General features: G+C 52.7%; 1 protein-coding gene across 23 annotated transcripts; it reads left to right on the top strand.

Annotated features, from left to right (window-relative positions):
• Window positions 1–765: 765 nt before the first annotated feature.
• HPS1 (HPS1 biogenesis of lysosomal organelles complex 3 subunit 1) lies at window positions 766–25,375 on the top strand. Of its 23 annotated transcripts, none has more exons than XR_014825472.1 (21): window positions 766–816; window positions 2,189–2,303; window positions 3,996–4,112; window positions 7,809–7,946; window positions 8,144–8,286; window positions 8,649–8,757; window positions 11,608–11,768; window positions 12,514–12,616; window positions 13,286–13,384; window positions 13,501–13,570; window positions 15,260–15,315; window positions 16,494–16,661; window positions 16,752–16,914; window positions 18,016–18,077; window positions 18,554–18,688; window positions 18,778–18,840; window positions 20,031–20,183; window positions 20,345–20,496; window positions 22,487–22,600; window positions 24,075–24,157; window positions 24,653–25,375. XR_014825472.1 is itself a non-coding variant. In XM_084992508.1 (21 exons), the coding sequence occupies exons 3-20, from the start codon at window positions 3,996–3,998 to the stop codon at window positions 24,113–24,115; spliced, it is 2,064 nt and encodes a 687-aa protein (XP_084848634.1). In that variant the 5' UTR covers window positions 766–816; window positions 2,189–2,303; the 3' UTR covers window positions 24,116–24,157; window positions 24,653–25,375.

Below are 25,375 nucleotides of genomic sequence, written 5' to 3'. Positions count from 1 at the left end.
AAGGGTGGCTTAGGTGGGAATTTCGTCCCTTCCATGATCATCAGCTGTCCCCACCCTTGGTCACTACAAACACACACACAGTTTAAGAGAATCTAGCAAACACAGGTTCAAAGCAAAGACCCTAATGTGCCCCCTCATCCCCCAGATGGACTGAGAATCCTTATCAACAAATTTCAGCGTTGGCATTCTAAGGGTCATTGGGTCCTTCTGCAGGCTGTGTCTCCTCCTAAGGAGTTCCTGGAAACAGTCACAGGAGGGTGGCTCTCTCGGCCCAAAACTGCAACTCAGAAAGAAAAGCCAAAGGATGAGGAAGAGCCAGAGCCCAGCTGGAAGCCAGAAGACCTGCTTTCGGAAGCTAACTCGGCCCCTCAGCAAGTTATTTCTTCTCTCTGGGCCTCAGTGTCCTCTTCTGTAAAACAGGGACATTCCTCGTACTTATTGGGGAGGGAGTGTCTTGAACTCGGGCAAGTAGCAAAGTAGCAAGCCCCAGCGCAGTGCCACTGTGGGCCTCAGCGCCCTCCTTGGGAACGGGAGGAACGTGGCCACCGTCCAGCAGGAGGCAGTGCTCCCAGGGCCAGACTGCCCGCAGGAGGGAACTGCAAAGTGCATGGGGCGGAGGCGGAGCAGGAGGGAGCAGGAGGGGAGGAGGGGAGGAGGGGCGGGAGCGGGGGCTGGGGGAAGCGGAGGGGGAGGGCTAGAACCCAGGAGCGGGCTGGCTTTCGGCCGCTCCCCGGCGGTCACGTGGGCGGTCACGTGGCAGAACCCGGAAGCGCGCCTGCTCGCTCCTGGAAGGCAGGGCGGTGTTTGTCTGACTCGGTATGTGTGCCTTCCGTACTGTTTAAGCGCCTGGGTGGGCGGCGGGCCTTCTTCTCAGACCCCTGCGCGGCCTCCCGCAAAAGGAAGGAGCGGCTCCACCCCCAGCCTCACCCGCCCCAGGGGCCTTGCTCTGATTGCCTCCCCTCTGTTTTTGCAGCTACAAGGGGGGCGGGTGCCGCAAGCCAGACCTTTTGCCCTGGGTCGTCGTGAGAGCCCTGTGGGTCGTCACGCCTGGGCCTCCCGTCCAGCAGGGGCAAGGCCGAGGCTCTGAGGGAGTGGGCCTCCTGAGACGGGGCTGCTGGCCGGGGGAAGCGACTGCTGCAGGGGCAGTTTCCTGGGAGGATGGTGATTTGGGCGTAGGAGGTTTTCCTCAGGTTGGCCCAGTGTCATCTGGAGCTCCAGTGAGTCCTGTGTTCCCTTCCTAGAGCAGGATAGAGAGAACAGGGAATTAACAAAATGACTCCAGTGGTTCTCTTTCCAACAGCCTTTTGAAATTAAAAAAAAAAAAAAAGCGGAACCTAATGTCCAGTGAAAAGCATTCCTGTTTTTCCAGGTATATGTCAGTTAGGCCAGTCATGCAGGTGATGTTGTAAGTCTCATGTTGCACAGGATGCTAAGCCCCCAACAGCACTTTCTTGCCTTTTACTTGTTTACAATGTTTGGCTTCCTAATTAAACTTCAGTTTTATATTGTTCCTGCCTTCGTGATCAAAATGTGAATGATTCTGGAACCAGTTTAGTTCACCCTGTCATTTGAGGAAGGGAAGCTGGGACATAAGTAAAATGACCCTCTATCTCTATGTAAGAAAGCAGTTTGCAAAGGATGTGCCTGCCTGGTGACTCCTGAACTCTCACTAGAACCCTGGAGGGAGGTGGAGCTGGTGGTGGCTGAGGCAGAGATGTTTATGTGCTTTGGCAGAGCCCAGACTAGAACCAGGTCTCTGATGCCTTTTGCGATGGTTTACTGCCATCTGTTGCATCATCCTAGGATACCTAGTCTGTCTCCTTAGGATGTGCTGTCTCTTAGTAGTCCTCACAGCAAGCTCCCTGGGGCTGCTCAGGGTGGGTTTGCTGACCGCACCATGGCTGGGAGTGACCCACAAAGAAATGAGATTAGTCAGTGGGCATTAATGTTTGTGGATATCTGCTATGTCCAAAGGACCATGCTGGCTGGGCTTGTATTCTCCATTGGGGAGGGCAGGATCTGGGCCACTGGCAAAACTCCTGGTAGTGGGGAGCTTGCTCTGAGCAGACTGCCCAAGGGCCAGAGAGAGACCTTTGACCATTCAGTCCTTCACCACCTTATCCCCTCCTGGGAACCAGGAGCTGTTGGAATGAGAACCTCTTCTTGCCTGTGACCTCCCTGTGTGAAGTGTCTGCAGGTCCCCTGATGATATGCTGCTCTCATGAGCCGGTCACCGAGTCTGTCTACTGCAGTCCTTCCTGAACCTTTGACTGTCCGGAAGCTCCACAGTGCTCCTTGCCAAGGTAGGTGGTCCTGCCTGAGCTGGAGGCAGGCAGCCCCCACCCTGGGGCTCCTCAGGCTGGGGGAGGTGGACAGGGTGAGGCAGGCGAGGGACCAAGCTCTCGAAAGCTGTGCAGAGCCCACTCATCCCCACCCCCTACCCCAGCTCTGCATCCTGATGTCACCTTTGCCTGTTCTGTCCTTCCTCCCTTGCATCCAGGCAGTCTCAAGGCCTCTAAGACTCTAAGCTACACCTTTTAAATCAGCCCTTCCTCCCCTGGCCTCCACTAAGGAGTGGACTCTCTTTCCTCCACCCGGACAACTGGTCTCCTTAACCGTGACCCCACCCATTCATGACACAGACCCTCACCAGCCTACCAGCGCGCTCTGCTCTTCACGGCCTCCATCCTCCAGCCCATACACCCCCTTCCAATCAGGCCAGCCCCTCAAGTCCCCATCTTTGCCACACTCACCTGGGAGTGTGCAGAGCAGCCTCTTCCAGGCCCACCTGCCCTCATCCAGCAACCTTTGCATCACACTCCATTGCTCTCCCAGTCTCTGCCTGTGTCAAGAAATTCCATGGGAATAGGCTACATTCTTTGCATTTTACTGTGCTGGAAACACCACAAGGCGAGGTGCTAAACCAACTGGAGATTTAGGAAGAATTCAGTAAGTACCCCTAAGCGGATCACACAGGGGATCCTAGTGAATGTAACTGCGCCAAGACCTCGAGTGGCTGTGATCCTATTGAGGAAACAGAATGTCCAGCCACAGAAGAGTTAGAGCAGCGCTTCCTCACAGTTGTCACATCTTAGCACATGTGGTCATGTCTGTGCAGCATGCTGCGGTGGAGGAGAAAACTTGATGGCCCTTTGCCTGGGACAAGCAGCTTGCCTGAGAGCTCACCAGGCTGCTGCGAGGGTTGAGAAGATCAATGTCTTGCAGCACCTCGGGGCCGGGCTCAGCATAGAAAGCTGTGGATTAAGAGCCTACCAGTTGGTGAATAAGACAACACGTATCATGAAGCATTAAAATGTGTGGCACAGAGGGTTCCATGCGTGGGTGGCCGGGAGGGAGGTCTGGAAGGGCCAAAGGTACTGGTGCTGGTGGCTGAGGAAGCAGCAGCTACACAGGGCTGAGAGTGAACCATGGCCAAGGCCACACAGCCTCTGTGTCCACCAGAGCTGGAGGAACGTGTGAATGAAACTCCTATAAGGCTGCATCCACTCCTTGTGGGCTTTGAAGCTTGTCCTGGAGCTGTTTCAGGCTTGAGGAGAAACACCTTTCTGGACCTTCCAGAGGGAGGTGCACTAGCTGCCCTCCCTTCCAGACCAGACCCCTTTGCAGTCGACCCCCTGTCCAGATCAAGAGCTAGGTCTCTCTTTACATCTGGCTCCAGCAGGACGGTGGTGGGTCTGTTGCTGTGGTGAGAGGGGCCGGATTATGCAGGAAAGAGCCCCAGCCTTGGCATCAGACAGATCTGGGTTTAAATCCCACCTCTGCCTCATCAAATCCTGTCTGTAAAATGGGAATAACTGAAGATTCCTGCTTTATCAAGTTGCCATGAGGAAATAACACCAGGAAAGCCCTCACGGCTGTGCCTGGCACACACTGAGGGCTACTAGGTGTTTGCTGGGATTCTGATCCTTTTTATTACTCAGGCCTTGCTTGGATGTGGGGCTGGGAGGTGGCCTTGACCTTACTTCTCCTGGCAGATGAAGTGCGTCTTGGTGGCCACGGAGGGTGCCGAGGTCCTCTTCTACTGGACAGATGAAGAGTTTAAAGAAAGTCTGCGGCTGAAGTTTGGGCAGTCAGAGAATGAGGGAGAAGAGGTGAGTGCTGTCAGAGAAGGAGGGAGAAGAGGGTCGAGGGATGGACAGGAGGGGACAGCACAGAATTGCAAGACGCAGCAGAGCCCCCCATCCCCTCCCCACTGCCAGCCCAGCCCGAGGGAGCAACAGGGCGCGTTTGTGGTCCAGCGCATCCTCACAGGTCAGCCCTTGATGCTCTGGAGGGCAGCGACCCCACCCTCACCCCCTAGGGCTCCCTGGGCTAAATGAGGGCCGGAGGAGGTGGGAGAATTTTAATCACAAAACCAACCGAGAAGCCTGATGTCCTCAGTGTCTCTACCTAAAAAGATTAGCATAAGCTTAACACTTTAATGTTTATGACAACTCTGTGAATTCCTACCCTACTCTACATTTTAAAGGAGTAATTTATTTTGAAAAATTTTCCGGATTAATTTCTGATTAACAGCTTTTTATTGGGAGCAGCAGAGAGAGTCCTTGCTAGTCTGCGGTGGCACAGACAGGTTCCCTCCTCTCCGTGCCCTTCCTGCCCCCGAAGCCCTGGTCATCGGCTGGGCCAGCTCCACGTCAGCAAGCTAATCCACCTCAGCGTCACTGATAGTCTTGTTACCATCTGTAGGAATACAGCAACATATCAGCGGTCATAGCTAGTTAAGTGGTGTTATTTAAAGCTAAAACCCAGGTCTGTTAGGCTTCTTTATATTTTAGCAATTAATACATATAAGTTTTTCATAAAGAATTTTAATGTATTTTAGTTCTTACACCAGTATACCCATTTGGTTGATTTAAGAGGGAAGCTATGTAATAGTGTTTCCCTTCCTCTTTATTAAAAACCTCGTAAAGGAACAAATCCTGATTTTTCAGTTCCTAAATGACTAATGGGAAGGAAAAAAGTCTTCAGAGTTTTATGTCTCAAGTACTCAACATTTTTTCCCCCTGATCCTGTAAATAATGTGAATTAATCATAGGAAATTTGGAGATACAGAGAAATAGTTTTTAAATGACCCATAATTCTACTACACTGAGTTATTAGCACTTCAATATATTTTCTTTGGATCCTTATCTTTTATGTATAGTTGGGATTATACCAGATTTACAGTTTTATTTCCTGTTTTTTTTGCACTCACCATTATAGCAAAAGCGTTATTCCATTTTCTTAAATGTTTTCAAAAGCCTAAATCTTAATGGAAACATTATATCCAGTGTATGAATAAATGTATTGTCGTTTATTTAACCATTTCCCGGGAACTGGACATGTATACTGCTTCTAGTTTGCTCTAGTGATTGATGCAGGGAACATTTGTGCTTGAATTTTATCCCACATCTCATTATTCCCTTAGAATAAATTGCTAAAAATAGAATCATCCATTCCTAAGCCATTCAAAGATGTGGTACCACTGTTTAGTCTCATCAAGTAATACACGAGAACGCTTGTCACACTGTATGCCTACACCGAAGAATATCATTCCCCCAACCCAAAGAATTCTTGTTACACCCCTCTGCCTACAGAAAAAGCTGCTACTTTTTTTTTTTTTTTTTTTTTGCTTTTTTTAGTCCCACACCTGTGGCATATAGAGGTTCCTAGGCTAGGGGTCAAATTGGAGCTACAGCTGCTGGCCTACACCAGAGCCACAGCAACACCAGATCCGAGCCACATCTTCGACCTGCACCACAGCTCCTGGCAATGCCAAATCCTTAACCCACTGAGGGAGGCCAGGGATCGAACCTGCAACCTCATGGGTACTAGTTGGATATGTTTCAGCTGCACCACAACGGGAACTCCCAAAGCGGTTACTTTTAAGATGAGTGGCTCCATGCAACCTAGATTTTTAAGTGATGTTTCCATTAATGTAATTGATTCGTGTCAATTCAAGAAAATTGTGGGACGTGAATAATTCATCCAGTGTTTGCCTGTGTGGAGGGATATTCATTCGGCAAATATTACTGGAGAACCCACTATTTGCCAGCCTCTGGAAGGCAAAGCAGTGAACATAGCAGCCTGATCCTGCCCTCTTGGGATTTAGGGTCTAAAGAAGAATGCACCAGGTTGCATATGAACACCACAAGTCCAGGAAGTGACAAGCGGGTATGGATGGGGTGTGACCGGGGTGGGGGGCCTGAGCTGAGACCTGTAGGAGGTGACCGGCAGCCCCTCAGCAGTGGACACAGATCTGGGTTCCTGAACACAGAGTGCTGGAGGAAGCCCCGCTCCTCAATGTAGTTAAAATGCCGCGTGGTGCTTCATGTGCTTATTTTTCTCTCCAAGGCAAGGAAGGTCTTACTCAGCTCCTTGTAATCGAGGTTAGGACTCTGCTTTCTCCCTGTTCGGTCGAGGCTCCTGAAATCAGCTTGGGGACGGTCGGCTGTTTTCCTCCTGTCTTTTCATTCCAGTATTGAGAACCTGAGCCGTGACCAGTCCCCTGGCTTTATCTCATTTTTATTCACAGAGCCTCAGCAAAGATGCCTAGTTTCTTTGTGGTTTTGTCTGTTTGTTCTGTTCCTTATTTGGAGGGCGGGGAGAATGGATGGAGAAGAGCTTATGAAGGTAAAGGTATGCTTGTTACAGAACAGAAAGATGTAAAAAATGGCAGGGGGGGGGGAATCACCCCACCCCTCTGTCCAGAAGCAGTAACTTAATAGTATTGACTTGCTTAATATTGTTGCAATTCTTTGTTTTTTCTGTGCATTTGAAAATACAGTACATTCACAACCTTTTTTCTTTTTTCTTTTGCTCTTTAGGGCTGCACCTGAGGCGTAGGAAAGGTCCCAGGCCGGGGGTCGAATCGGAACTGTAGCCCGCCAGCCTACACCACAGCCACAGTGACTCGAGATCTGAGCTATGTCTGTGACCTACACCACAGCTCACAGCACTGCCAGATCCTCAACCCACTGAGCAAGGCCAGGGACTGAACCCGCATCCTCATGGATATTAGTCAGGTTCATTACCGTTGAGTCATAACCAGAATTCCCCACAACCATTTTTTTTAACCTCACATTGTTTCGGAGGAATTTTCCATGTCATGAAACACAAGTTATTTTAAGTGCTGTATATCCTTCCATCATTTAGATGTACTGTTGTTTATTTAACTCTTTCCCTAGCACTGAATATTTACATTCTTTCCAGCTACTTCTACTGTAAATCAGGCTATAGTGAACATTTCCGTGCCTGTATCTTTGCCCCCATCTCCAGTTATTTTCCTTAGGATACAGTCCCCTAAGGAGACTTACTGCAACAAGGGACATGGACTTTGGTAGATGTAGCAAATTTTCTGAGAGCTGGCCAGCTCTCTCTTTAATGCCCCAAACATTCCGCTGTGGAAATGTGGCCAAGTTCTTTAATATTTCCTTCTAGAATCAGAGCCTGAGCAGCGCAACTTGCTGGCTGATCCTAACGACCACCCAAGGTTTAAGGCAGTGTCTTTTTTTTTTTTTTTCCCTGTCACACCCATGCTGTGCAGAAGTTCCTGGGCCAGGGATTGAACCAGTTGCACAGCAGCGACCCAGCCTCTTGCAGTGACAGCACCAGATCCTTAACCCATCGCACAGGAGAATTCCTGGGGCAATGTCTTTTTGCCCCCTTCTCCCTGTCAGGACACTGAGAGCCTTCCAGGAGGGTCTAAAACTACAGAGCCCCTTGATGGTAAAGCCTGGGTCTGGTCCATTCCTTTGTCACCTGTGTCTGGCACACTAAGCAGTGTAGTTTTCTCTCCCCTCTTGCAGCTTCCCGCCCTGGAGGACCAGCTCAGCACCCTCCTGGCCCCAGTCATCATCTCCTCCATGACGATGCTGGAGAAGCTCTCAGACACATATACCTGCTTCTCCACGGAAAATGGCAGCTACCTGTATGTCCTTCAGCAGGTGAGCGTGCAGCCCTGGGGCCCATATTCCTCTTCCCTGGGCTCCTTGGATCATCCACACGCCTCTCCCTCATCTTGAACTTCACCGTCCTTTAGAATGTGGAAGCTGTGTCTTATCAAAACCCTCTGGGACCTGAGCCCCCCTCACTGTCCCCAGGGATGAGGGCAGGTGACATCTGTTGACTGCTGTGCTTGCAGTTTGGAGAATGCCTGTTCATCGCTATCAACGGAGACCACACAGAGGGTGAGGGGGACCTGCGGCAGAAGCTGTGTGTGCTCAAGTACCTGTTCGAGGTGCACTTCGGGCTGGTTACCATGGACAGCCAGCTCATCCGAAAGGAGTGAGTCTTCCGGGTCTCTCTGCGGAGCCCCCTCTAGAGCCAGGCAGTGTGTGCCCAGCTTCAGCAAAGCTGCCCGTCCACACTCTGCCCACAGCTCCATCCTGGCTCCTTCCTTGGTCTCTTTAGCTGGCTTTTGTCATGTGTGAAAGAGGCTGATAAGTGAGGCCTTTTGCTCCACTACCACCTTCTGGTTCCATGCCCATCCCACACTGCTCAACGAGGACACAACCCAACACACCCACTCTGTGCTGTGTGGGCTCCCCCAGGGGGTTGCTCTGTGGCAGGAGCTTGCCGGGCTCAGAGGGTGATCTAGAACCGTGTTCCCTTGGATGAAGCTTAGGTCTCCCCCACTCTGCCCCCAGGTTGCGGCCCCCAGACCTGGAGCAGCGTGTGCGGGTGTGGGAGCATTTCCAGAGCCTGCTGAGGACCTACGGCCGCCTGCGGGAGCAGGAGCAGTCTTTCGCAGTAGAGGTGACTGCTAGGTGTGGGAGTCCTTGGGCCACAGAAATGTCAGGTCAGAGGGGCCAGACAGCTTTAAAGGCATGTTTTGACACACACACACACATACACACACACCCCTCCCAGTAAGTGAGGGTACAGGCAGACCCTCAAGCTCATGCATTTCACAGGGTTGCTCTTTCTGGCCACATCGTGGGTTGGGCACTCTGATGGGCCAACCTATAATAAAACAGCTAGATCCTGCATAAAACAGACTATTTTTTTAAGTTTTTATTTTATTTTATTTTATCTTTTTGTCTTTTGTCTTTTGTTGTTGTTGTTGTTGCTATTTCTTGGGCCACTCCCACGGCATATGGAGGTTCCCAGGCCAGGGGTTGAATCGGAGCTGTAGCCACCAGCCTACGCCAGAGCCACAGCAGCGCGGGATCCGAGCCGCATCTGCAACCTACACGGCAGCTCACGGCAACGCCAGATCGTTAACCCGCAGAGCAAGGGCAGGGACCGAACCCGCAACCTCATGGTTCCTAGTCGGATTCGTTAACCACTGCGCCACGACGGGAACTCTTAAAACAGACTTTTTAATGCAGTTTTGGGTTCACAGGATATCATGCAAATCTCTGAGGATAGCTCCCTCAACTCTGATCCCCCTCCCAAAATTATAGTGAGCTGCAACTAGAGTAGAAGGTGGTAAAACATAAGGAGCACTAAGTGCAAGATTGCTTGAGTGCAGATGATAATACCAACACCACGGCCAGAATACTAAGCTCTAAGCCAGCAGCAGCATGGGAGAGCTGAGCCTGCGTCTCCTGTGTTAAGGCCAGACCTAAGGAGTAAGGCAGTGGCCGTTGTCAGCAGCATTCCTGGATCCTTGTGGAGACAAACACAGATTCTCTCTAGATCAGTGGTTCTGACACCGCTTCAGAATCATCTGGAAGACTTGTGAGGTTATAGGTTTCTGAGCTTCACTTTTCTCCTTCAGTATGGAGGCCTGGGGTGGGAGGCTCTAGAATTTGCATTTCGGACAAATTTCCAGGCGGTGCTGATTATGGTCTGGTCACTGATTCAGAGGGCAGATTAAGAGCAAACAAATAGGCACTTATAAGTAACAGATGCACAAGAGAATAAACCACCTGAGTGAGAGGGGATTCAATCACCAGCAGGTATAGATCCCAAGGAGCTTGATATACTGGAATTATTAGGTACAGAACATGTAATAACCAGGAAAATATTTGAAGACATAAAAGTTAGGGAAAAACTCATATAGGTATTCCATAAATGAAAACATAATTATTAAAACGGAAGGGATAGATTAAATTGTAGGTGAAACATAGCTGGAAAGAGAATTAGTGAACTGGAAAATAGATTTGAAGGAATTCATTTTCACACCCATTCACTCACTCTTTTAATAAATATGTAGTATCTACCATGTGCTAAGAGGTATGCCAGGCCCTGGAAATACAGAGATGAATAAAGACACAGTCCCTTCCCTCGAGGGGAAATCAGCCATTCACATGTACCAAAAAAAAAAAAAAAAAAAAGTATCCTGGGTGCTGCCATGTTGAGTTTCCCATCAGAACTGATGGTGGCACGAAGGATGGCATAGTCAGCTCTTCTGAGATAGCAGCAAAGCCTTCTTGAAATAAGAGCTGACCTAATGCAGTTAAGATAAAACCCAAAGTCCTTCCCAAGCCTACCAGGCCCTGTATAATTTGCCACTACCTGTCTTACCCCAGCCTCATCCTGTGCCTCTCTTGTCCTTCCTAACCACATACTGGTCACCTGGGACTTCTTTCCATTTCAGAAGCCCTCTGCATTTAATTCTGTCCGGTACGGTCGTCATTAGCTACGTGTGTTTGTTGAATGTTTGAAATGTAGTTGTCCAATTTGAGTTATGCTATTCACGTAAAATATACACTGGGTTTTGATGACATAGGACAGAAAAGGAATGTCAAACATCCCATTAATAATGCTTTGAGGAGTTCCCATTGTGGCTCAGTGGTAACAAACCCAACTAGGATCCATGAAGATGTAGGTTCAATCCCTGGCCTTGCTCCGTGGGTTTAGGATCCAGCATTACTGTGAGCTGTGGTGTAGGTCACAGACTCGGCTTGGATCCTGCGTTGCTGTGGCTGTGGTGAAGACGGCAGCTGCAGCTCTGATTCGATCCCTAGCCTGGAAAATTCCATATGCTGCACCTGTGGCCTAAAAAAAGCAAAACATAATAATAATGCTTTTATATTTTATGTGGAAATTATAATATATATAGTAGCTATATTAGGTCAAGTAAATTTTTAAAATTAATTTCACTTGTTTCTCTTTACTTTTTTAATGTAGTTATTAGAAAATTTTAAATTATTTGTACGGCTTGCATTAATAATCAATTGGACAGCTCTGCCCCAAACCCTCTTTCCACCTCAGGGCCTTTGCATGTGCTCTTTCCTCAGCTTGCAGTGTTCGCCCCCTCCCTCTTTCTCTGATGGGCTTTCTTCTTCTCTAGATGCTTTTTAAAGGTCAGCTCCTCAGGGGTATTTTCTTTGAACACCCTACCTACATAGGTCTCTGCTCTTTTTCTCTAGTCCGATATTGTACATTTCCTACACAGCACTTATTCCTACTCCCTAACAGGTATTTTGTCTGTTTCCTTGCCTATCATATCTGTTTGTGTCATCCACTAGAGTCTAGTGAGCAGACTGTAAGCCCCAGAAGGTGAGGGGCTGTGCTGGTCCCAGCCTCCCTGTTCCCAAACGTCTGGCACATGGCACATGGGCTCAGGGTGGCCTGAGTGAACGTACCCACCATCCCGGGGCTGGAGCAGGAGAGGTGGGGGATCACGTGGCTTCCTCTCCTGCCCACCCTGCCCAGGCTGTGGAGCGGCTGATCCACCCTCAGCTCTGCGAGTTGTGCATAGAGACGCTGGAGCGGCACGTGGTCCAGGCCATCAACTCCAGCCCCAGACGGGCCGGTGAGGAGGCCCTGCACACCTTCCTGCTCGTGCACTCCAAGCTGCTGGCTTTCTACTCCAGGTGAGCCCGGGGGCCCCTCACCCTCATCCCTTCCCATTCCCTAACCCTGGAAAGCATTGCCTCCCCAACCAGGAAGGCTTACAGACCCCTCTCTTCCAGGAAGCCGTCTTAGATGCTAGAGTTCTTCACCCCTCTCAGCTCACTTTTCTCTCCGAGTTCTTCCTTCCTGGAACAGTGTCTCAGGGTCTAAATTTAGGTTTTCCTGATATTCTGTTGCTGGTCCCTGGTGGTTTTCCACTGGTCTTTTTTTTTTTTTTTTTTTTTTTTTGTCATTTTGCCATTTTTGGGGCCACTCCCACGACATATGGAGGTTCCCAGGCTAGGGGTCAAATCGGAGCTGTAGCCACCGGTCTACACCAGAGCCACAGCAATACAGGGTCCGAGCTGTGTCTGCAGCCTACACCACAGCTCATAGCAATGCCGATCGTTAACCCACTGAGCAAGGCCAGGGATCGAACGCGCAGCCTCATGGTTCCTAGTCGGATTCCTTAACCACTGAGCCACGACGGGAACTCCTGGTCATTTTTTTCAACACAACCCAGTTTTATTTTAAAAATGGATGTTAACTCATTTCGTATATACCTTATCTTTCTCCAAAAAGGCTGAAGTGGACTGGCACATTCACAGACTCCTTGAAGTTAGAGGCCACACTCCAGACTCCCTTAACCCACCTGCCCCCGCCCAATGCCACCTGCAGGCTGGGGACACAGGGCACTTGCTGACCAGCTGTCTGTTCTCTCTTCAGCCACAGTGCCAGCTCCCTGCGCCCAGCCGACCTCCTTGCCCTCATCCTTCTGGTGCAGGACCTCTATCCCAGCGACAGCACAGCTGAGGACAGTGACATCCAGGTCTTGGGGCAGCTCTCTGGGCAGCGGGAGGCTTTGAGGAACACGGCTCAGAAAACCAGTCTGGAGAGCTCTGGGCAGGCTCCCTGGGGAGACTGGTTTCTAAGTCACGGTTCTGGGCATGTGATGGATTGGACATGACTTTTTTCCAGCTGCTTTCAAAGGTGGGGGATTCGAGAATGCACGTGGTTTCGTGGGTTAAAAGTCCAGTAGTCCCAGCATCACCACTTAGTTCTGGCTGCGATGCACGTACTTGTCCTGTCCAAACCTCAATTCCCTTCTCTGGGCAGTGGGACAGCAATGGCAACGATGGGAGCTACCTCTCAGGCATAAAGGAGACAGTTTACCTAGAGCCCAGCAGCAGTCCTGGGGCACAGCAAGCACTCAGTAGGGGCTCGCCACCAGAGTCACCTCGCCATCCTAGTCAGTGGTGGTGTGGCAGGGGTTTAGATGGCACTGTGGGATTTCAAAAATGTCATTGCTTCTAGAGAAAGACTCTAGCATCCCTGGGATGCGAGGGCGCACACCCAGGGCAGCGTGGTGGGCAGGCACAGGGGTGGGCGGGCCCTGTGCCACTGTCTGCTCTGAAGACTGTCCTGCGAGGTGCTGAGAGGTGGAGGAGCCAGCCAGCCAGCCGGCTCCTCTAACTAGGTCTCTCCGGGCCTGTCGCAGCCCCGTCCACAGATGGCCCGCCGCAGCGAGAGCATCCCTGTGCAGCAGGCCTGGAGCACTTGTTCTGCAGACCCAACGGGGAGGAGTTCTGCGGGGACCGTATGTGCTGTGTGCTGCATGGAGGAGAGGGGAGGGTTGGCCTTGGGGGACCAGGGCGAGCGCCCCAGGGAGAGCCTCTCTGAACCCTCAGCCCAGTGGCCCCTTCTCCCTCCCAGGAGACGGACAACTTCTCCCTCCCTGAGGAGTACTTCACACCAGCTCCCTCCCCCGGGGAGCGGAGCTCAGGTGAGACCTGGGGCGGGGGTGACCACAGCTGGGGAGGCAGGTGCCTGTTGGCAGCCCCAAGAATATGCCTTAGGGTCTGGTGAACCCCACACACCTTGAAAGGGCCCAGGCACAGACACCCAAATTCCTAGAACCCAGTACCCTGTGTGCCCCAACCCCTCTCTCCACCCTGCCAGCTCCAGCTTGAATTCAAGGACTCTTAAGGCCACTTAGATGATCCCTAAGACTTCTTATGATAAGTCGGTATCATTTAAAAACTTCTCTCTCCTATGCGTACACTGCCTTCTCTCTCTCTTCTGGAAGTAAGAATTGATCCACTAAGTAATAATTGTTTTATTTCAAGTACAATGTCTAAAAAATAATCAATCTCTATGTTTTATACCTTACCTGTTTTTCCAAAATATGTGGATAAACAATAAAAAGAAACTAAAAATATTTGGAATGTTATTAACAAAACAAAAAAAGAGCCCGGGATCCCTGAGCCCCTGTGCCAGCTCATCCAGGCTTTACATTTCTCTGGGGCCAGGATTGTAGCTCTCCTGGGACCTCTAAGCGCTCCACGAGCCCAAAGCACGAACCCAAAGCATGAGCCCAAAGCACAGTGAAAGTGCTGCTTGGGGTGGGGTGGGGTAGTTCCTTTTTCTTCTTACTACTCCCTGCCCTCATTCTGCCTGGCCCCTTTCTCATTGGTTAGTTTTTTTGTTTTGGGGTTTTTTTGGTGTGTGTTTTTAGGGCCACATTCACTGCACATGGAGGTTCTGGGTCAGAACTGTAGCCACTGGCCCACAGCACAGCCACAGCAACACAGGGTCCGAGCCACATCTGAGACCTACACCAGAGCCCACAGCAACGCCGGATCCTTAACCCACTGAGAGAGGCCAGGGATTGAACCTCTGTCCTCATGGATACTAGTCAGACTCGTTTCTGCGGAGCCACACCAGGAACTCCTCAGTGATTAGTTTTTTTTTATGCCCCAAAGCTGTAAATAATGCTTCTCCCACAGTGCACAGAACTCACAGCTTACAGCTGGCCGGTGTTGCAGTCATCCATTTGTAAGTCAGGCTTCCCCAGAGAAACACGATTATAAATGATAGGTATTTGCAGTGAAATATGAGAACACTGTTATTACCAACCTATAGTATTTCAAACATGCTTCAGTTCAGTGGGTTTTGCGAGCTGTCCTAGGAAAGGAAATCTAGTTCAGGTCCCTTCCCTGTAGTAGGTGCTCAGTAAAGTGTGCTGATTGACTAAACGAACTGGAAACTGTAGGCCATGTGCTGCTGTGGCCAGGAAGGAGGCCTGGAAGTAGGGAGGACCGAAACAGGAGGGGATGGAAGGCTAAGGAGGGGGCTGAGGGACATGCCCGCCCCACTGCCAGGTCCGTCCATAGGAGCTCGCTCTGGGCACATTCTTTCTGCCCCAGCCCAGGCTGCTCTAGCTCTGATACCACAGAACTCGCCTTGAGCTCGCCAGCTGTGGATCAGGCGAGGGGGTGATGGTGTGGGAAGGTGGGGGGTGGTGTGTACTCTCCAGCCCACACTCACGTGCCTCTGCTCTGCCAGGCGCTGGGAGCTGCTGCTGATCAGGCGGGGCCGTCTCTGCTCTGCCCTCCCCTGCCAACCTGCTGTTGGGCCAAGATTTACATTTTCCCGTTATTTATGTTATTACGTTATTGCCTGTGGCCTGCAGGTAGCACTGTCTGGCTGGACGGGGACACCCCACCCACCGATGCTCCCCAGGTTCAGGTGAGTTTCCCTTGGGGGAGCTGGGGAGACTCAGCTGGGCACCAGCTGATCTGAGATGGGGACTCCGAGGGCTGCTCCTGGAGTGACTCTCGAGCAGCACTGGCCCTCCTCGTGCAGGGGACAGCGCTCAGCCCGGAGGCAGGGGACGAGGGAGTGGTGGGTGAGGGTGACCTCCCGGCCCTGCCCCCTCCCCCAGACACCTGTCCTCCACTCCTGAGAAATCCCCACCCTCACTGTTCTTGGGAGTGAAAGTTCAAATGAATTTTTAATGTTTTTGGTTATGAGAAAATAAATATGTTCATTGTAGAAAAATTAAGAAAAACAAAAGTAAAATATGGAAAAGCAATAAAAATCACTCTTAATCCCAACCCCAGATGTGAAATACTCTTAAGATTTTGAGGTGTTTCCTTCGAGTCTTCCCTATGATATTTTATATATATATTTATACACACACATTAATATAATCCTAATATACTCCTTTTTTTTGTGCCGTTTCCCATCGACTAGGCGCTCCTCAGCAGTGTCATTTTCAACAACAGTTCAGAGTACATCGCGTGTTTATGTTATTATTTATTTTGCAAATTCCTGGAACAGCCATTGCATTTTATCTGGCCTTTTGCCGTTACCATAAGACTGCAGTGACATCCTCTTGGAGAAGTTTTTGTGGCATCTCTAACAGTTTCCTTAATTCCCTGCTTTTGCCCGCCAAGACTGTCTTACTCGCAGCCCTTGCGAGGCTGGAGTCTTGCTCACTGAGTCCTGTTCTGCCTTGCTTGCCCCCTCCCCCAAAGGCTGTCAGGTTGTCCTGAAGGTGATGAAAGCTGCTCATCAGCTTTAAGTGCTTCATGTGCATGACCTTGGGGAGGAGGCTCCTCTCCCTCACTGGCCCCATCAGTTTCCCGCCTTCCCCGTCCCTTCTCCCCACCCACGACCCCTGCTTGGCTTCCAGTCCTGACTAAGCAGAAGGGCCCAGAAGGTGCTGAGAGAGAGACAGCAGAATGGGCGCTGCCAGGGCAGCTTCAGCAGAGAGCAGGGATTTAGGACCTGGGATTTCTTGGAGCTGGAAAAGTTCATCCCTCATGGTCCACAGGGAGGAGAGCTGTGGGAGGACCCGATGTGGGGAGGCGACCAGATGACTGCCCCACCCCTCCCCCCATGACCGCCCCTCTTCTCCGCAGATGGCCGAGGACACCCTCCAGACGCTGGTCCCTCACTCCCCAGGACTGTCCAGCCCCAGGAGAATTTTCCTGGACGCCAGCGTGAAAGAGAACTACTGCCCCATGGTGCCACACACCATGTACTGCCTGCCCCTGTGGCCGGGCATCACCATGGTGCTCCTGACCAAGGTTCGCACCCCCGCCAGCCCCGGTGATGCCCCAGCCTGGATGCCCTCCCCATGGCTGCCCATTGGCTCTGCCCTGCTCTTCTTCCCTTAGAGCCCCAGCACCCCCCTGGCCCTGGTCCTGTACCAGCTGCTGGATGGGTTTTCTCTGCTGGAGAAAAAGCTGAAGGAAGGCCAGGAGGCCGGGAGTGCCCTGCGGTCTCACCCCCTCATGGGAGACCTGCGCCAGCGGATGGACAAGTTTGTCAAGAGTCGAGGTGGGCATGAGCTTCAGGTGAGACGCAGGCCCTGGATACCCCACCTCGGGGACAGGCGGCAGGGCCTGTTCCGTCCACATGGGGTGAGGGGCCAAGGCTCTGGGCCCTGCCCTGCCCCCACCCCACCGTAGGGTTGGGGTCCTCGTTTCCCCTGTTAGGAAGCAGCAACGCAAACCTAGAGCAGCGGCATTGGCATTCCCAGAACATTCTCATGTGACTTTGGCAGAACATAAGGTAGAGCTCCCATTTTTTAGCTGAGGATCCTGGGACCCAGATAGATGGGGATTTGGCCGAGGTTCCTCGGCTCGTGAGCCGTAGAGCCCGAGCCCGACTTGAGGACTCGGTGAAGGCCAGTGGTCTGCCCGTGGCGTTCCTCACCACACAGCTGGTCTCACAGACATACAGGACACAGGGATGCTCGGAGCACAAGCCTGGGAGGTGAGGCCAGCATGCAGGGAGAGTATGTGAGCAGGGGAGGGAACAGCACAGTCCAGGCAGGAGCCTAGGAGGGTGCTTGAGAGGCTGAGATCCGAGGCTGCTCACATGGCTGGTGGGGCTTGGGTCTATTTGAGGAACTGAGACTCGTTGTGGCTGGAGTTTGCACTGGTCTGAAAATGAGCAGAGGGATTAGAAGAGGCGGAACAGGCAACTGAAGCCCAGGCCCAAACTATCCCCCAGTCACAGCTGCTCAGCCTCTCCCAGGGCTCAGGGCGCCCCAGCGAGCACGGGTTAGGATGCAAAGCTCCCCTTAAGGGCTCCACAGCACCCTGGCCCTTGCCTGTGCCTGCCCCCTGTGGGATGCCACCTGTCACTCTGACAGCCTTGGTTGACATTGTCTGCATGGCTCTTGGAACACAGAAATTGTACTTTAAATAACTGCCTGCTGAGTAAATAGACTGTGGTGTATGGTGGGGCACAGGGCACTGGGGTCCTGCCAGAGACCCAGCTTGGCTGTGGACCGAGGATGTGCGCTGGGCCAAAATAAGCTGTGGAGGTGGGGGGCTGTGGGGAGCCTTTCAGAGCCTGACGATGTAGGGTCTCCCCTGGACCTCACTGTGGAGTCGTTGTCTGGAAGCTGTCTATCACCTGTCCTCCTTACAGGGCACCTGGCTGGAGTTTAAGACCAAGGCCTTCTCCAAAAGTGAGCCTGGATCGTCCTGGGAGTGAGTGGTGGGCCCTGAGGACGAGGGGCAGTCATTTGGACAAAGGGGCAACTTTCCTCCAGGCCCAGAGGGAGAGGATGCTCAGGAAGGCACTTCTGAGGGCAGAGGGGTCCCGGGAGGGCAGGTCCAGCCCTTGGAGGCGGGGCGGGGGGGGGGGGGAAGGCTTCAGGCAGAGAAGACAGAGGTTGAGGAGCAGGACCTGGGGACCCGACTCCACAGGCAGAGGCCCAGTTTCAGCATGGACTCGGTGTGACCTCGGGCATGTCACTGCCCCTCATTTCTCCAGAAAATAAACCATGAGGTTGGATGAGATTCCAAGTACTCAGAGCACCGCTTAGGGCGGCGGGTGGCTGGGAAGCTGCCTCTGGCTCCGTGAGGGCTGTGTGCCCTCTGTTAGGGCACAGGGCACAGGGTGCCAGCCTGGGCATGCCCCTAGGGCCCTTCCCCGCTGTGACCTCTCATCTCCCGGCACTCAGGCTGCTCCAGGCCTGCGGGCGGGTGAAGCGGCAGCTCTGTGCCATCTACCGTCTCAGCTTCCTGACCACGGCTCCAGGCCGGGGAGGCCCCCACCTGCCCGAGGACCTTCAGGACCAGGTCCAGACGCTCATGCAGTAAGTGCGGGAGTGGCCCCCCATCCCTGGGCCGGGGCAGGACCGCGGGGTGCACCTTACCCACCCCGGCTCCCCGCTCCTCCCTGCAGAGAAAAGCTGGCGGACTGGAGGGACTTCTTGTTGGTGAAGAGCAAGAGAAACGTCACCATGGTGTCATATCCTGATCGTGGGCCGCCTGCCCAGTGAGGGACTACGGCTTTGGAGCAAGAGCATGTATTTCAGCATCTCAGCTTCATTTTCTCTAAAGAAAAATGATAGGAGACGGTGTCCCAGGGGCTTGTCTGTATGAACATTCCAGGGTTGGAACTTCGGAAATTCCTACTCTCCCCAAGTTATTTCTGAAAGCCTCGGGGATCATTGATATGGGGGTTGTCCAACTGACCAAGTGGCAGATGGTATCCCACGAGGGGCGCAGGCCTGGGGTCGGGTAGGTTTGGGGGGGCCCCGTCCTTCTTCGAGGTCACGGTACACAGTGGAGTGTGAAGGCTCTGAGAGGACCTGCGGTCAGTGTATTTATTGGTTCCTGTTTAAAAACCATCTCCAAGATTTATTTGACCCTTTTATTATAGAACACTAGTTTGTTTTTTTTTTTTTTTTTCCCTAGGTAAGCAGTGGGCTTTATATATATATATATATATATATATATATATATATATATATATATTTTTTTTTTATTACTCAATGAATTTTATTACATTTATAGTTGTACAACAATCATCACAACCAAAACAGAACACTAGTTTTATCAAATGTTGATTTGCCCCAGAACTTCACATGGAACAGCATTTTCTATATTAGAATCTCTAAAGGGTCTGGCTTCCAGTCTCCCTAGCCTTCGGTCTTCAGTACACAGGTGACAGGAATGGCAGAGGGCCTTGCTAGCCATCAGCCACTGCCCTTCCATCAAATGGGAGCCTCCCTGCCTCTGGAGATGAGGTGTAGAGATGCACAGAGTCACAGTGAGGTGTGTGGGCTGGGCGGTCTGCTAGGCTCACCCCTTAGCTCTGTCGCTCTGCTCACACCAGCCTCGCTGGGTACATTGTTTAAACTCATCCCTCATGAAAATGGTGAAACATGAACATACCCTGTTTCTGTTGGGATCAGAACTTCCCGCATTAAATGGGCGGGTGCCAAGGAGCCGTTTTTCTTGCATCGTAGACCTTCTTGGCATTGGGGTTCATAGGTAAGGAGAGATCGGGTAGGGAGGGGATGCAGGGGCAGGGGGCAGGGGAGGCGGTGGCCAAAGTGGAAGCCTGTGATGGGGGCAGGCCTTGCGGGAAGCCTGGGTCCGGGGCAGAGAAGCTCCCTTCCGGGTTCTGGCTTTACGAGCACCTTGACTCAGATCCTCACCTACCTGGAAGACTTCCCGGGCTTGGTGCATTTCATCTACGTGGACCGCACCACTGGCCAGATGGTGGCCCCCTCCCTCAGCACCAGTGAAAGGACTTCTTCGGAGCTGGGCAGGGGGCCCCTGGCCACCTTCGTCAAAACCAAGGTAACCTGGCCCTGCCGCCAGGCGGCGCCTGCTGATCCCTGCTGACCCCCACCCTCGGGCTCCGGGGAGGCTCTGAACACCCCCACCGGAACCCTTAGCGCACTCTTCCTGGCATCTGTGCCCAGCCCTTTAGGCTCCTAAGAATAGTTGTCACCTCCTAGGGCCCTGGCTGGCCCTTTGGGGTGCCTTCCCGGGTGTATGAATGTGCCTGGAGCAGCAGAGCCTGGGCGGCGAGGTCAGGGGAGGAAAAAGCCTGGACCGAGCGCAGTGTCTGGCGTGAAGGCGTGCCCAGTGACAGAGAGAGGGCACACAGGTAACCGATTTGAGTGTCAGGATGTAAAGCTAGGTAGTTTCTACAAAGAGACAGTTTCAGAGAGTTCCCATCATGGCACAGTGGAAACAAATCCAACTAGGAACCACAAGGTTGTGCGTTCGATCCCTGGCCTCGCTCAGTGGGTTAGGGATCCGGCGTTGGTGAAGGTCGCAGACATGGCTCGAATCTGGCGTTGCTGTGGCTGTGGTGTAGGCCGGCAGCTATAGCTCCAATTAGACCCCTAGCTTGGGAACCTCCATATGCCTCGGGTGCAGCCCTAAAAAGATAAAAGACAAAAAAAAAAAAAAGGAAAGCAGTTTCAGGGAGCTCTTTTATTCTTTTTGATTCTTCTTCATGGCAAACTGATATTTCTTATGGGGAGAATGGAGCCTCTGCCACTTTCTAAAAACTACGCATATTCCCTACACATAAATAAAGTATACATTGTGTTATTATATGTGTTACATATACTATAGTTATATATATAATATGTAATATATTATTTTAATGTGTGGTTACTTTATGTGGATACACTCATGTGTCCGCATAAATCCATCCATCATCCACATAATCAATCATGGTTAAAATGAGGTGGTGCTGGAGTCCCAGCTCTGCCCCTCCCTAGCTGTGTGGCCTGGAGCATTGCTGAGTCTGAGCTCCAGTTTCCGCATCTGTAGAGGAGGGTCCTGGCGCCATCCACACCCTAGCACACGGCAGTGATTGCAAATGCATAAGGCGATGCATGGAAAGTGCTCAGCACAGCATGTGGCACAAAATATATTTGGAGTTGATTGAGCAGTGCCTGGTACCACCCACACTAACGTCTTCGCCCCCTTCTGGAAATAGCTGGGGTTGTCTGGATCCTTCGATTGTCCTTGTTCTCCTGTGCAGTGGTGTGTCATTGAGATCACTCTGCATAGGCAGTTGTGTTCAGCGCATCTTCACTTCCCTTTCTAAATGGTGCATCTCCTCATGTCATTAATTCTTTATCAACGTGATTTTCATCAGCTGCAAAGTAGTCCATCCTGCGAGCGGAACATGGTTTACTTAGCCGTTTCCCCGGCGTTGAACGTTTAGATTGTTTCCAGGCTTTCGCTGTTATAAATAATTCTGCAGCACACACCTTTGGACACGCATCCTGGTCCTCATCTCCGATTCTTTTCTCAGTATGGATTCCCAGAAATGGAATTACAAAGTCAAATGGGAGGAACGTTTTTAAGGTTATTGATACAGGTTGTCAAATTGCTTTCCTGAAAAATGGAGCAAACGTGTATTTTGCACCATGGTCAGGTTTGGAGTGGCTCACCTTCCACTGAGCTCTTTGGTGAGAGCTCCCAGACTTTTCCCAGCCCTGGGGGCCAGGGGAGCTGAACTTCCCCCAGGGCAACTCATGGGCAGTGTCCAAAGTCCTTGAACTGAGGCACGTGGTCCCTTGGTCACTGTGTTCCCGTGGGTCCCCTGATTCAGACTTTACCCCAGAGCAGAGGGCCTGCCTGGAGCAGAGCACTCTGTGCATTCAAACCTTTTTCCAGCACCTTCCTGCCTTAGAGCTTGTTTTGGAGCCCCTCAGCCCTGAGGGGCCCGGGGAGTGGCTGGCCCTTGACAGCAGGAGGGCTGCTGGGCACCCCATCTCATCCTGTGTCCCTGGCTGTTTTCTGGCTTGAGTAATGAACTTAGTTTGATGGCGTGTGTGGATAGTAAAGGTATGTGGTGTTTTTACATGTATTTTGTTATTGCAGTAGCTGGCAGGGTAGTCCAACATCTATCCATCCTTCCGTCCATCCAATATCTGTTTATCATCAAGCTTCCTCTCTGAGCCCTGGCGGGGCCAGCACACTCAGGAAGAAGATGAGCAGGAGTGGCCTCTGGCCTCGGGAGCTCCTCTGAGAGCTCCTCTTTCCTCCGGGTTTGAGAGGCTGAGCCCAGCCCCTGCTGCAGGGAGAAGACCATGCCGCAGGCCACGGAGATGAGCGCTCCCTCCTCTCCCCAGGTCTGGTCCCTGATCCGGCTGGCACGCAGGTACCTGCAAAAGGGCTACACCACGCTGCTGTTCCGCGAGGGGGACTTCTACTGCTCCTACTTCCTGTGGTTCGAGAACGAGATGGTGGGTGTAGCAGGACGGTCCTGAAATGTGTTCCTCCTCTGTGACTCTTGGATTCCTTTCTTCTGGACTCTGTGCAGTCTGTCTGTCTATCTCTTCTCGTCCCTGGTGGAGCTGACAGGTATGCCCAGCCAGTTGGGGGCATTTGCACAAGGGGTCTGTGGCCTCGCTGTCTCCTTCCTCCCTGCCACCTCTCGCTGTCGCTCTGTCTCTCTGTGTCTCTCCTCTTTCTTTCATCCTTTCCTTTCCTTTTCTTTCCTTTCTTTTTTCTTTTCTTTTTGTTTGTTTCACTGTGCCAGGGGCATACAGAAGTTCTCAGGTCAGGGATCGAACCCACACCACAGCTGTAACCAGAGCCACATCAGTATCAACACCAGATCCTTAACCCACTGAATCGCAAGGGACCTGCTCTCTCCTCTTTCCTTCACTTTCCTTTCCTGTTCGTTTTCTCCTCACATGTCACCTTCGGCCATCATCCCAGCTCTCTGAGGGCCACTCTCCCATCCTGACCCCTCCCCTACTCATGCCACACCCTCTCTCTGCTCTTGGCAGCGAGCCCTCCTTCTCCTCAGCCTGAGGTCACAGCCCATCCCTTTCCATGGTTCAGTGTAGCCATCGGGGTCCCTCACAGCAGTCTCATGACCCCACATCTGTCTGCACAGCCTGTACAATGGTTGGGACAGGTGTCACGGACCCCATCTTTCAGCTGGAGACACTGATGCCCTGAGTCAGACACCACAGCCAGGACCACCGAGACCCTAGGTGATGACATCAGGACCCAGGCTCAGCTCCCTTGAGCTGCAGGCTCCCATCTTTGCTCTGTGCCCTCCTCAGCAGTGCCCTGGACATGGGGGTGACTGTCACCTTAGCCTCTAGGGAGAGACAGGGCCCCATGTGCATGCTTGGCCCACAGGGTAATAGGTAACAGAGGTAGAGCTGTGGGCTGGGGAGACCAGGTGTGAAGTCTGGCTGCACCTGGGCTATCGTCGTGAGCGGCCTCTTAACACAGCGAGTCCTCCTCCTGCAGGGTGGGCTCGCTGTGTCTGGCAGGTAGTGGAACCCGGCTGAGCTCAAGTCCCTTCCCCACCCCTCCTACCCTGCCGATTCCCAGTGCTTTCAGAGAGAGGCTCGGCCTTTTGGCAGCGCTCTGCTCTTCCCGACATGCCCCTGGGTCGCCCTCCTACACACATGCCCGTTGCTGACCCAGGTTCCCTGGTTGATGGGAACGAGAGCTACCACGTGCCAGGCACGAAGCTCGGAGCTCCATATTCATCAGGTCTGATGTTCTTTGCGAGATTATTGGTTTTCCTGCTTCACAGGTGGGAAGACAGGTAAAAAGGCCCACGCATTTTCCCAGGACCAAGTGCACACCAAACAGGGCTGGGCCCGGCCTCGGACCCAGTACGGCTACTCAATCCCACGTTCTTCCACCACACCCACTGCCTCCCCATTCAGAAAGCCCTTCCTCCTTCCCCAGGGCCACAAACTCCAGATCATCGAGGTGCCTGTCCTGTCTGACGACTCAGCTCCCGTCGGCATGCTGGGAGGAGACTACTACAGGTGACACGGATCCAGAGGGCCACTGGGGACACAGGGGGACAGATGATGGGAGACGAGTGCCAGTCCCCACAGAGGAAGCAGCCCCTCCTTCAGGAATGTACCCCCCCTTGATCCCCCCTTGTTAGAAGCTTCTCCCAGCCTGGCATTCAGTGAGAGGAAGAGTGGGGAGCTCACTGGGGTTCCTGCCCTTCTTCCTGCTGACGCTCGAGGCAGCATTTGCAAACCTCTCTGCTGGGCTCCGGAAGTCCTGCCCTGCTGGCTCTGTGGTGCCTGTACTGGGGCATTGCCCTCCAGCAGACCCCACTCCAGGATTAGGACCCAAAGGGGTGGGCCGTGACAGCCTGGGGCCAAGCCTCGTATGGTTGGGTCAGCAAGGGGCAGGGGAGGCCTCTTTGGCCCAGTGCTAGGGCCTGGTGAGGTGACCCAGTGCCTGCAAGGTGCCTGGAGAGGCCCATGGCCTTGGCTCCTTTCTGAATCCTGCCCCTGTCTCCCCAGAAAGCTCCTGCGGTACTACAGCAAGGGCCACCCCGCCGAGGCCGTCAGGTGCCACGAACTGCTGGCCCTCCACCTGTCAGTCATCCCCACGGACGTGCTGGTGCGGCAGGCAGCTGAGCTGGCCCGGCGCCTGGGGGAGGCCTCGCGCATGCCCCTGCCCTAGGCCAGAGGAGGGGGGTGCTCCCATGCATCTGCCTGTGCCCCCTGTTCTCCAGGCCCACGTTGCTTGCATATGTCCCCATGATGAGAGCCTCCTCCTCATAGCAGCCACCTGAGGACGTCACAGTCCAGGGAGGCCCCAAGCTTTCTTAAAGAAACTCCACCTTGACCAGCCTCAGCCCCAGTAACGAGCAAATCCCCAAACCTTTCTGTCTGGAGGAGGGGAGGCCAGAGTATTCCTTCAGTCTCAGAACAGCAGCGACCGTGAGGGTAGAGCTGGGGCAGCCCCCTTTTGGAGAAAGTCCCCGGTACCTGCGGGTATCTGCCCTTCTCAGTGGAGAGAGCGCCCTCAGGAAGCCAGTTCCCCCCCAAACCAAAGGTGCTCCCGGCTGGGTTAAACCCCAGCTCTGCCACATCATCTCTGCGCCTCTGGGCAGGCTTCCCCACCTCTAGACCTGGCTCCCCGTGTTCAGATGACAGCACCCCCACTCAGGATGGTCCTGGGCCTGCTGGACATGTGGCAGGTGCTCAATAAATGCTGGTCCCAGTTACCATTACTGTTAA

The sequence above is a fragment of the Sus scrofa genome, chromosome 14 (genome assembly GCF_054392235.1).
Source record: "Sus scrofa isolate SSC_HxYL_T2T_F1_AM1 chromosome 14, Sscrofa_HxYL_maternal_Yorkshire_Landrace_v2.0, whole genome shotgun sequence".
Lineage (NCBI taxonomy): Eukaryota > Metazoa > Chordata > Mammalia > Artiodactyla > Suidae > Sus > Sus scrofa.
This window is presented reverse-complemented; position numbering and strand designations above follow the sequence as displayed.